General features: G+C 46.5%; 1 protein-coding gene across 1 annotated transcript in view; it reads right to left on the bottom strand.

Moving 5' to 3' along the window:
• LOC121002474 (mediator of RNA polymerase II transcription subunit 1-like) overlaps positions 1-11163 on the bottom strand; it is a 170057-nt gene extending 158894 nt beyond the window's left edge. Inside the window, exons 1-3 of the mRNA XM_040433926.1 lie at positions 11034-11163; positions 6034-6134; positions 171-255 (exon numbers count right to left, since the gene is read on the bottom strand). Coding sequence (XP_040289860.1) covers positions 171-255; positions 6034-6134; positions 11034-11163 — 316 coding nt within the window. The remainder of the gene's footprint in view (positions 1-170; positions 256-6033; positions 6135-11033) is intronic.
• Positions 11164-13234: the final 2071 nt, after the last annotated feature.

The raw sequence follows: 13234 nt of genomic DNA, 5'->3' as shown, positions 1-13234 counted from the left end.
AAAATCTCATATAAAAGGACATTCAAAAACTGATAATTGAAAAAAGCAAAACTATCAAAAACGATTAAAATTATATATCATATGTAGAATTATAGCATTTTCTTTGAAATGAGAGATAGTTATTACTTAACATCTAGATTATACAACATGGACTAGCTATTTCTACATACCTTTCACAGCTTCTTGCAGTGTATTAGTGCATCTCAAAATTGGATGTTCTGGTAAGCCTTTTATAGTGCTTGCAGCAGGCTTATCCTAAAAAGGTACCAGAAACTGTCAGTACAATTAACATACTGTATATAAAAAAATAAAAAATAAATATATGGTAGTGTGAATTGAAGGAGTATTATCTTAAAGGGGAGGTCTCATTGAAACAGCATATCTCCTACACTAAGTGTCTGATCAGTGGGGATCTGACTACCGTGACCCTTGTTGATCACTAGAATGGCAGCCCGGGAGTGCCTATTTAAATAAAGTGTTGGTCACATATGCGCGCTGCCCCTCCACTCAGCTCCATGGGGCTACTGGAGATGGTCAAGCACTTGTACTCTGCCATCTCCAGTAGTGTTGAGCGTGAATATTCTAATTGCGAATTTTAATCGCGAATATCGCCACTTCGAGGATATTTAGAATATAGTGCTATATATTCGTATTCACGAATAGTGTTGAATATTCTAAATCGCAAATATATTACATTGCCGGACATACCTCCATTTTCACCCAGGCAGCCCCCCTGACAAGAGCATCGGAGCAATTCATGCTCCGATGCTCTCCTTTGCCCTGCGCTAAATCGCGCAGGGCAAAGGCATTTTTAGGAGTTCAGGTGACGTACCGGGCTCTCCATGGGGCTGCCAAAAAGCCCAGTGACGTCAACGGCACTGATGGGTGGGCTTTAGCGCTGCCCTAGCCAGTAAAACGTCTAGGGCAACGCTAAAGCCCGCCTATCAAAGCCGGTGACGTCACCGAACACGCTCCCGAGCAGAAGTTTCCTCCTGGCAGTGTGTTAGGATAAGCAAAAGAGCCCGTGCCCTGCGCAATTTAGCGCAGGGCAAGGGAGCGCATCAGAGCAGGGATGCTGCCGGGGTGAAAATAAGGGTTAGTCCGGGTGCAGCTCTGAACCCGGACAACCCTTATAAGTAAACAATGACTGGAGATCACGAATTCTCGAATTTATGGTGAATATTCAGCCAAAAATTTGCGAAATATCACAAATTCGAATATTGCCTATGCCGCTTATCACTAATCTCCAGCAGTTCCATGTAGTTGAATGAAGTGGCAGACACATATGGCTATCTGCCACTCTATTCAAATGAGGAACACAGGTCCCCCCATTCTCACAATCTGTATAGGCCGCAGTAGTCGGATAACGCCTATCAGACACTTAGGCCTCATTCACACAACCATGGTTTGGGTCCTCATTTAAGCTGCATTTCTTGCAGGTAGTACGTGGACACATTCACTTCAATGGGGCCGCAAAAGATATGGACAGCACTCCACATGCTGTCCGCAACTGCACCTCTGTTCCGCAGCCCCGCAAAAATAAATAAATAGAACATGTCCTATTCTTGTCCATATCACGGACAAGGATAGGACCAGACTATCCGTTCTGCAGAACGTGGAATGCACACGGCTGACATTTGTGTTTTGTGGACCGCAAAACAGACAGTCGTGTGCATAAGGCCTCATCCTGTGGATAGGTTGTCTTAATGGGACAATTCTATGCCATTAATACCTGATAAGTTCACCGATTTAGGCCTCATGCACACGACTTGTGTGCATCCGTGTCCGTTGTTCCGTTTTCCGTGATTTTCTGCGGACCCATTGACTTTCAATGGGTCCTTTGAAAACTCGGAAAATGCACAGTTGTACATCCGCGTCCGTGATCAGTGTTTCCTGTCCGTAAAAAAAATAGGACTTGTCCGTCCAAAAAATAGGACAACGGTTCACGGACCCATTCAAGTCAATGGGTCCGTGAAAAAACACGGATGCACACAAGATTGTCATCCGCGTCCGTCATCCGTGTCCGTCGGCTACTTTCACACAGACGAATCCGCTGATCCGTCTGCATAAAAGCTTTTTAGATCTGAGATCCGACAGTATATTCTAACACAGAGGCGTTCCCATAGTGATGGGGACGCTTCAAGTTAGAATATACTACGAACTGTGTACATGACTGCCAGTGCAGTTTCTAGGTAAAATTTCTCTCAGGGTGAGTGTCAAAAAAAACTCCCCCCCCCCCCCCCCCCCCCCGCTCTCAAAACTGCTCGATGAAATAAGTGTCTCCCCATTGTAAAAAATGTGTCACCACATTGCACGGACGGTCACAGTGACGCACCCAGTGGCGCACTGTCCCACAGACTCAGGCTCTTACTCACAACAGGCTTCTTTCTCAGCACTGCTCCGGGCGGGCGGTAACAGGCAGGGAGTGCGGGCGGCGGTGCTCACCTCACTCACTGTACGTCACGAGTCGACTCGGGTGCAATGTGGTTAAATTAAATAAACAATTTTTTTACAATGGGGACAGTGACTGGTCTGTGGGGGGGGGGGGGGCACTGTGGCAGACATGAAAGTGGGGGCCATTGTCACTGTGGGGGACATTAAGTTTAATAAGGATCACTATGGACATTATTTGGAGGCTGCTGTGGGTGTCATTATAACTGTATAATGTCTGATAGGCCTAGTCCTGAGTTATATTACCCTGCCCTGTATAATAATGTACCCTGATACCCCTTAGTTATATTATCCCAGCGGGGTAATATAACTAAGGGGTATCAGGGATGGGTACATTATTATACAGGGCATGGGCAGGGTAATATAACTCAGCTCAGGACTAGGCCTATCAGACATTATAGTTATAATGACACCCACAGCAGCCTCCATTCTAAATAATGTCCATAGTGATCCTTATTAAACTTAATGTCCCCCACAGTGACAATGGCCCCCACTTTCATGTCTGCCACAGTGCCCCCCCCCCCACAGACCATCCACAGTGTCACTGTCCCCATTGTAAAAAAATTGTTTGTTTATTTAATTTAACCACATTGCACCCGAGTCGACTCACCCAGTGACCCACTGTCCCGGATCCTCACAGCAGGCTTCTTTTCAGCAATGTTACCGCTCAGGGCGGGCGGTAACAGGCAGGCAGTGCGGCGCTCACTCACTCACTGCACGTACCGGAGCTGAGTGACTGGACTCTGTACTTACGGACAGAGGACTCGGCACTCGGGCGCAGGCGAGATATCAGAGGGAGGGAGCCAGGGGGGGCGCACGGCACGAGAGTAATAACAGAGAAAAGACAAGAGGGCGCCTCTGCCGGCGCCCCCCTTCTGACAGCGCCCCGGGCGGCCGCCCGGCCCGCCCGCCCCTAGAAACGGCCCTGATGACTGCCCCCGCAGCCTGGCAGCACCTGATCTCTTACAGGGGGCTGTGATCCACACAATTAACCTCTCAGGTGCCACAAAATGCGCCGCAAAGACCTGTCACTTACCAGTAGGAGGAGTGCCCGGCCGGTCATAGACATCGCAGGTAAGTATAATGCTTCTATTGCTAAGTAACCATGGCAGCCAGGACTGCAGTAGCGTCTTGGCTGCCATGGTAACCGATCGGAGCCCCAGCGATTAAACTGGGACTCCGATCGGAACTCTCCACTGGCCACCAATGAAAGGGGGGGGGGGGGGGGAAGGTGATTTTAATTAGGGGGGGGGAGGGGAGGCCGCACTGGCCACCAATGATGGGGGGGGGGGGGAGGTGATTTTCATTAGGGGGGGGGGGGGGGAAGAGGGGAGGCCGCACTGGCCACCAATGATGGGGGAAGGTGATTTTAAATTGGGGGGGGGGGGGGGGGGAAGAGGGGAGGCTGCACTGGCCACCAATGAATATAATACTGGGGAGGGAGGGGGTCTGCCCCCTCCTGCCTGGCAGCACCTGATCTCTTACAGGGGGCTATGATACGCACAATTAACCCCTCAGGTGCGGCCAGAGGCGTATCTATCACGAGGCAAACAAGGCATTTGCCTAGGGCGGCACTTGCCAATGGGGCGGCAAAATGCCTTGTTTGCCTGCCTAGTGATAGTAAAATGTGGCAAACTTTTTTTCCCCTTTGTCCGCTGCTTGCCGATCCGAATCCGATCCTTCACTATGCGGACTTGCGAACGGCATCGCTGGCGCCGCATAGTGAAGCAGGGACCCTCCTCCCGAGTCCTCCTGACTTCCTCCCTCAGGTGTTCTGGAATTTTCAACTACTGCACCTGCGTCGAGCCGTCTTTTTCGCGCATGCGCAGTGGGCCGGAATATTCACAACACAAGCGGCAGCCACAGGAAAAGTCTCTACATACCTCCCTCCTCACACAGTCACAGAACAGAGTTGGCCACTTCGCCTGACTCCTGGCCTACCCTTCGAGGAATGTCCAGGTCCAGTCCAGGCAGAGGAACAGGAGTGAGTGAGACGACAGTTAAAAAGCAAATAGTGCACTGTGAGAGTGAGACTCATAAATAAAAAGGTGGTATGTAAGACTGTATGGGGCAGCCTCAAGGAGAGGCCAGGGCCACCATAGACAGTCTGACAAACATAAGACCTTTATTTATGGGGGCAGTCACAAGGAGACACTAAACTGTATGGGGGCTGCCACAAGCAAATAGTGCACTCTGCACTGTGTTATAAATAAAGGTGGTATGTGTGTCAGACTGTCTATGGTGGCCCTGGCCTCTCCTTGAGGCTGCCCCATACAGTCTGTATGGGGCAGCCTCAAGGAGAGGCCAGGGCCACCATAGACAGTCTGACACACATACCACCTTTATTTATGACAGTGCAGAGTGCACTATTTGCTTGTGGCAGCCCCCATACAGTTTAGTGTCTCCTTGTGGCTGCCCCGGCCCCCGCCCCCCATACAGTATAATGTCTGCTTATGTCTGCCCCCATACAGTATGTATAATGTCTCCTTGTGGCTGCCCCCGCCCCCCATACAGTATATCGTCTCCTTGAGGCTTCCCCCATACAGTATAACGTCTCGTTGAGGCTTCCCCCATACAGTATAACATCTCCTTGAGGCTGCCCCATACAATCTTGTGTTTTTTTTCTTTTAAACGGGTATTTATCACGATATATATCGTTATCACGATAAATTTCTTAATATTGTTATGCAAAACAGGAAAGTGTGGAGCCTAAAGAAGAAGGGGTGTGGTTTACAGATGAAGGGGTTTGGCCGTGACAGGAAGGGGTGGGTCAAATTTATATTAGGGGGTGCCCGAGTTTTGTCTCGCCTAGGGCAGCACAAAACCAAGATACACCACTGGGTGCGGCACCTGAGGGGTTAATTGTGCGGATCACAGCCCCCTGTAAGAGATCGGGTGCTGCCAGGCAGCAGGGGGCAGTTATTACACAGTTCCCATCACTATGGGAACGCCTCTGTGTTAGAATATACTGTCGGATATTGTGTCAATGTCAAACGGATCCGTCCCCATTGACTTGCATTGTAAGTCAGGACAGATCCGTTTGGCTCCGCACAGCCAGGCGGACACCAAAATGACTTTTTCCTTCATGTCCGTGGATCCTCCAAAAATCAAGGAAGACCCACGGAAGAAAAAACGGTCACGGAACAACGGAAATCCGTTTTGCAGACCGCACAAAAAAAACGGTCGTGTGCATGAGGCCTTACAGTGGTCAGTTCCACACTGAATTCAATGAATAGGTAAAAAAATTCATTGAAAATGCTCTGAACACTTACTTAAATGGGCATAAGGATGACCAATACAATTATTACTTTACACTCTTTGCATTTTGATTATGATATTAAATCTACAAAAAGGGATTTGTAAACAAAAAAACTATAAAATACTGCATACTGGAAGCAGATGGAGACTGGAGGAGGAAGGGGACTCAGGCTTTTGCTTGCTATAAGAAAAGCCATACTTCAAACCAAAGCCACACAGAAACTTGTTTCATAGGAGCATTTTATTTACAAATTAAATAAATGGAATCCATATAAAAGTAGAAAATAAATAAATAAATAAATAATAAAATCAAAAAGTTCTTACCAGACAATATCGGACAAGTTTATACGTTTCAGTCCATGATTTCTGTGAATATTTCAAGTGCAGTTTTTCTAGTAAGGCTTTTGAGCAGAGCTTTACTTTAGCTGCAATAGTTTTAATACATATTATGCATAATAATAAAATAAAAAAAGTATATGCTCGTTTTAAACATACCATTTAGGCCTCATGCACACGAATGTTGTTTTGGTCCGCATTTTTTGCTGCTCAGATGTGGACCCATTCACTTTAATAGGGCCACAAAAGATGCGGACAGCACTCCGTTGCTCCATTCTGTGGCCCAACAACAAAAAATAGAACATGCCCTATTCTTGTCAGTTTCTAATATGGGCGCCCCTTTCCATAAATTGCGGAACGCAGACGGGTAGCATTCGCGTTATGCGGATCCAAAATTGGCGGGCTGCAAAACACAGCTTTGTCGTGTGCATGAGGCCTTACACAGGACAGAGTACATGCATTATTTTCTTTTTTACATACTTTGAGACCCATTTTTACCAGAATTGTGGCACAATTTTGGTGCATCTTAGACCCACCTATTTCAGGCAAAGCTCTGTCCCCTTTCTGCTAAACCACACATCCTTAATTGAGCAGTTCAGGGAAAAAAAAAAAAAAAAAAAAAAGTGTAGATACCGTAAATGCACCAAATTACAGCACTTTTTATGTTTAAACGATTTTATTGAGTTTTAGAGTTTAACATAACAAAGCATGTTATCCCCAGCAGGGGACTAATATCTCATCAGAAGACATATACACAAGTGCATTTTATAATTCCACCTGGTGTATAAATGATAATCACAAAGTGAAAATTTATAAACCTTGCTTCCAGGTTTACAGTATAGAATGTAAAGTGATTGAGGTAAGAGAGAAGACGAGTAAAGGAAGTGATTAAAGTAGGAGAAGAAAAAGAAGGAGAAAGAAGAGAGGGGGGAGAAAGAGGGGGGGGGGAAGGGGGGGGGGAGGAGAAAGAGGGGGGGGGGAGAAAGAGGGGGGGGGGGAGAAAGAGGGGGGGAGAAATAAAGGGGTGACTGCCTGATGTAAGTGTTTAACTATATCCCAGAAGGAATTACTCAAGAAGAGAGCAATTCTAACCAGCTTGACCATACGGTGGTATATTTAGAGCACTGATTGTTCGCATCTGAGGAGATTTCTTGGTACCATTCCCTCATGGTAGGTATATCTGTTGTACGCCAGTGTCTGGGTATTACCGATCTTGCAGCCGTGATGAAGAATCTTAAGATTCTTTTTCTGGGATGCAATGGAGCCCGGCAGGATGGAGAGGAGAGCCACCTGGGGGGAGTTATGAGCAGTCTTTTGTGCAATTTTGTGGGCAACTTCAAAAACTTTGTCCCAAAAGGGTTTAACCATGTCACATCCCCACCAAATATGTAACATCGTGCCTATCTCTTTATTACATCTCCAACAGAACTCAGGGACTGTGGAAAACATTAGCTTGCTCTTTTTGTCTGACTCTATAGTCTGGCCGTAGACTAAACGTGCTGACTAATATATTTTTATTTATTTATCACCACCTAGTGGTGACTGATGTGAAGTGGTGGTTTACCAGCCTGTTATAGGAATTACAGCAATTGTACATACATATCATGAAATTACATTCTGCAAATACCCATATGTATACAGGGCCCCATTACTATTATGGAGTGGGACACTGTAAGTACTAGTAAGCGCTTCCATTATGGAGGTCTGACATGGAGGTCTAAAGGGGGACTGGTCTGAGCACCCGATACGTGCCGTGTGACTTAAATAGGTCTGCAATCCACAAGATACGGCTAAAGATAGGACATGTAATATCTTTTGCAGAACAGCGGCACGAATCAGAAGCCCATGGAAGCACTACGAAGTGTTCCTCCACACTGCAAAAGATAAGACATGTCCTATCTTGCTATTTTGCAGATTGCAGACCCATTCAAGTCAACGGGATCGTATCCACACCACGGAGTGCACGCAGCTGGTGCCCATGCATTGCGGACTGCTATTTGCGGTCCGCAGCCTGAGCTCTAAAAGGAGTATATTTTTTTTGTACTGGCACACATTATAAAAGAGGTTATGTTTGTACTGGCACACATTATAAGGACCCATGGTAAAAAAATAAAATAAAAAAAAAAACACAACAAAAAACAAACAAAACTGTTGTGTGAACAGAGACATTCAAATCAATGGGTATGTGCGCTGTCAGTGGAAAATGCAGACAGTACATGTCAGTGAAAAACAGAAATGTGAACAAGGCCTTAGGCCTCATGCACACGACTGTATTTTGTTTCCGTGTCCGATCAGTTTTTTTTGCGGATAGGATGCGGACCTATTCATTTCAATGGGTCCGCATCAATATGTCTGTTCCGTTGCTCCGCAAAAAAAAAAAAATAGTGCATGTCCTATTTTTTTCTAGTTTGTGGACAAGGATAGGCATTATTACAATGGATCCGCAAAAAAAACGGATCCACCAAAAAAAACGGATGCCATACGGAACGTCATCCGTTTTTTTTTTTTTTGCGGATCTGCAATTTGCAGACCGCAAAACACATACGGTCGTGTGCATGTAGCCTCACTCAGTTTTTTTCTGCACGAAAACCCTTGTGGAAAAAACGCATGTAATACACATCGTGTGCAGGCACCCTAACGCTGGGTTCACACCAGAGCGTTCTGAAAGGAGCGCTCTGTATGCGCGATTGTACGGGCATTTACAAGCGCGCATACAGAGACAAGTGAACACACATTGTCGCGCGTTCCCGAAAGTCTATGTACGGGAACGCGCAACAAACGCCCAAAAAAACGCTCATGTACTTGTTTGAGCGTCGGGCGTTTTACAGCGCGATCGTATGCGCTGTAAAACGCCCAGGTGAGAACCATTCCCATAGGGAAGCATTGGTTTCTCCTTGTTGAGCGTTTTACAGCGCGTAGGAACGCGCTGTAAAACGCTCAGGTCTGAACTGAGGGTAAAGGACAAATCGTTCTTTCTTTTCGAATCCCCACCTGGTTTTGGTTTCCAAAACTGCATGCAGGAACCTATGTGGCTATACCCTTAGGCCTCTTTCACACGGGCGAGATTTCCGCGCAGGTACAATGCGTGACGTGAACGCATTGCACCCGCACTGAATCCGGACCCATTCATTTCTATGGGGCTGTGCACACGAGCAGTGATTTTCACCCATCACTTGTGCGTTGCGTGAAAATGGCAGCATGTTCTATATTCTGCGTTTCTCACGCAACGCAGGCCCCATAGAAGTGATTGGGGCTGCGTGAAAATCGCAAGCATCCGCAAGAAAGTGCGGATGCGGTGCGATTTTCACGCACGGTTGCTAGGAGACGATCGGGATGGGGACCCGATCATTATTATTTTCCCTTATTACATCATTTTCCTATCATTTTCAAGGCAAACTTGACTTAGATTTTTTTTTTCACTTTTCATGTCTGGTGATCCTCCAAAAATCAAGAAAGACACACGAAAAAAAAAACGGAAATGGATCACGGAACAACGGAACCCCGTTTTTTGGACCGTGAAAAAATACTGTCATGTGCATGAGGCCTAATCCACTTGTTCGCGCAGCCGGCATCTCTTCTGTCTTCTTCTTTGAGGAATAGGACCTTTGATGACGTCACTGCGCTCATCACATGGTCCGTCACATGATCCATCACCATGGTAAAAGATCATGTGACGGACCATGTGATGAGCGCAGTGACATCATCAAAGGTCCTATTTCTCAAAGAAGACAGACAGAAGAGATTCCGGCTGCGCAAACAAGTGGATTAAGGCGAGTTAAATTTTTTGACATTTTTTTTTAACCCCTCCAGCCCTATTGTAATATGCATTCTGTATTCAGAATGCTATTATTTTCCCTTATAACCATGTTATAAAGGGGAAATAATACAATCTACACAACCTTGAACCCAAACCTGAACTTCTGTGAAGAAGTTCGGGTCTGGGTACCACATTCAGTTTTTTATCACGCGCGTGCAAAACGCATTGCACCCGCGCGATAAAAACGGAACACAATCAAAACTGACTGCAATTGCGTACCTACTCGCGCGGGTTTGCCCCAACGCATCCGGACACGCTCGTGTGAAAGAGGCCTTAGGGCTCAGACGCATCCGTACGTATCCATTCCCTGGCCCCGCAAAAGATAAAACATGTCCCATTTTTTCTCCAATTGCAGACAAAACTAGGCATTTTTATCATAGGGCCGGCCGTTATCGGCGTTTTGCAGATCGAGATGGTTGTCTGAATGGGCCCTTACAGAAGCATGTGATTGCACCTAGACACCTACATAAAACTGCTTTGATCAGCCTCACTTATAAGGGCATGGCTACATAGCAATATTATTCAAGCCCAATTATCCCAGTGTAGCAATGCTCATATAGAAATGAATGGGGTCACAGCATGATTCGCACGTTTGTCCCGGCCCCAGAATAACAAAAATCAGATTCTGAGTCGCTGCAAACTTGAGTCTCACGGAGACTCCATTCATTTGTATTGGAGCAGTACAGCCAGGATAACTGTGTAGCCATAACCTAAAAGTGAATGCAGACAAAGGGCTCATGCACACAAATGTATTTTCTTCACGTTCGTTCCGTTTTAGTTTTTTTTGCGGACGGTACACAGAACCATTCATTTCAACGGGTCCGCAAAAAAAACTGAAGTTACTCAGTGTGCATTCCTTTCCGTAAAAATGAAAAAATATATTTAAAAAAATAAAATAAATAAATAATATATACCGTAGTACATGTCCTATTATTCTCCGCATTACAGACAAGGATAGGACTGTTCTATCAGGGGCCAGCTGTTCCGTTCCACCAAATTCCTGAATGCACACGGACGTCATCTGTATTTTTTGCGGACCCCAAAAATACAGTCATGTTCATGATCCCAAAATTAGAGGTTAGTGACAATTCACAGGGGGGTAATTAACAAAGACGGGAGTCTTACCGCTGAAGGGGAAAAAAAACACATGCAGTTATTCTAGCATTTTTACCTAAGTCAGAGACATGCTTTTCCCGCTGGTATTCTATAGGTGCATGTAACAAAGCAGAGTTCTCTTTGTCCACTGGGGTCCAGAGACTTGCAGCCATCCCCTCCTTTGTCAAGTCCACATAAGCCTCCATTTCTGCTGTGACCAATGCACTACTAGAGCTACCAGCTTCCTCGCCACACCTGCACTACTTAACTAGGCTCAGCTGTCTGCAACCAATGCCTCATTCAATCAGGATAGGGGGAGATTTATCAAAACTGGTGTAAAGGAAAACTGGCTTAGTTGCCCATAGCAACCAATCAGATTCTGCCTTTCATTTTTTTAGCCCTCCTTTGGAAAATAAAAGCTGGAATCCCTTTACAACAGTTTTGATCTTCTTAAAGGGTTTCCGCATAGGTCCCAACCGTCCCAGATACGGGGAGACAGGCACAGTTGGCCTAGGAGGTTTCCTGCATGTTCCGCTATGCCCACCTGACCCTTAGGGCTCATGCACACGAACGTATTTTGTTTTCGTGTCCGTTCCAGTTTTTTTGCATACCGTATGCGGAACTATTTGCTTCAATAGGTCTGCAAAAAAAAACGGAAGTTACTCCGTGTGCATTCCGTTTCCGTATTTCCGTTCCGCAAAAAAAAAGTCCTATTATTGTCTGCATTACGGACAAGGATTGTACTGTTCTTTGAAAGGCCAGCTGTTCCGTCCCGCAAAATACGGAATGCACATGGATGTCATCCGTATTTTTTGCAGATCCGTTTTTTGCGGACCGCAAATTACATACGGTTGTGTGCATGAACCCTTAGTAAGAGTGCTCTGCTAATGGCTGATTAGGGCCTGTGATGACATCACCATCATGTGCAGGGGGCGGAGCTCAGCAGTGGAGAGGCAAAGAGGTGGTGAAGGACCTGTGAATTGATGATGTCCTGTGACTTGAGGGGACTGAAGAAGCATGGATTCAATGAAGGAGTCAGGGAAATGCTGGGAGTTGTAGTTGTCTCCTCTTATTCCTCCTCCTCATGTAATGTCCTTTGCTATCACTTAATAAGGGCTCATTCAGACGCCCGTATGATGTCCTCTAAAATGCGGATCAATTTTTTTCCGGACAGTTCAGCATGTCCGCAAAAAAACTAATTGCATTCTGAATTTTTGCAGACCCATAGACTTGGGGCCATGTCCTGATTTTCACTGACAAGTATAGGACATGTTTTATTTGTTTTGCAGATCCGTAGAACGGAAGAAAAAGGTCGATAGAATTGAATCGGTCTGCAACTAATCGGCAAAAAAACGGGTGACCCTAGGGAGGCTCATTTCCGACGCAGCCTGCTATTGACTGCACCACCCATTGGGCATAAGTATTATCTATATGCGGTGCCTGGGCATTTTGGGGGGCATAATAGGGGTTAGATAGCCCCTTTAACCCTTAGAATACTGGAATTGGCAAATGGGGGTGTGGCAGGGGAGGAGCCAGGGCAGGAGGTGGGATGGGCCAGGGGTGGGTAGTGGGCGGGGTTAGGGGTCCAATTCAGATTCTTGCTATGGGGCCCATTGATTTTTATGTACGCCCCTGCCTCTGATATCACATAACAGCCAGTGCATGCTGGGCGTTGTAGTCCTTTTCTCTTACACCTCCTCCTGTAATGTCCTCCAATATCACATAACAGCCTTGACATGCTGGGAATTGTAGTTCCCTTCTCTTATACCTCTTCTTCCTATAATATCCTCTGGTATCACATAATAACAACCTGGACATGCTGGGACTTCTATTTCCCTCCTCCAGATGCGGCCGGACTGGAGGCGGAGCCTTAGGGGGAGGCTGACATAACGGGGGGTCGGGTTCAGGTGGACCCCTTGGTTTCGGTGGCAACCCCTACTCTCCTCCCCTTTTTCACTGTGTTCCCCTCGGCCGGGAGTTGGTAGGGGGGAGGCTGGTGTTAGTGGGGGAGATCAGGGATTGGTTAAGTTGAATGTGGGGGTGGGGTTAAGGGGTTAAATAGGTGGCGTTTGGGGGAGAAAGGGGCCATTTTGGTGAGGAAAACCAGGAAAGTGGCCCGCCCGCCTGTTATTGGTACGAGGTAAATCTCTCTTTATTATGCTCATGGGTGCAGTTGGGTGAGGGGGGTGGAAAATATACGGGGTTAAGTGGTTTAAGGGTGCAATTGTCACGGCGGCTGCTGCGGGGGAAGGTCCTTGAAGTCAGTGTTGTTCTATG

The sequence above is a fragment of the Bufo bufo genome, chromosome 5, assembly GCF_905171765.1.
Source record: "Bufo bufo chromosome 5, aBufBuf1.1, whole genome shotgun sequence".
In the NCBI taxonomy this organism is placed as follows: Eukaryota; Metazoa; Chordata; class Amphibia; order Anura; family Bufonidae; genus Bufo; species Bufo bufo.
This window is presented reverse-complemented; position numbering and strand designations above follow the sequence as displayed.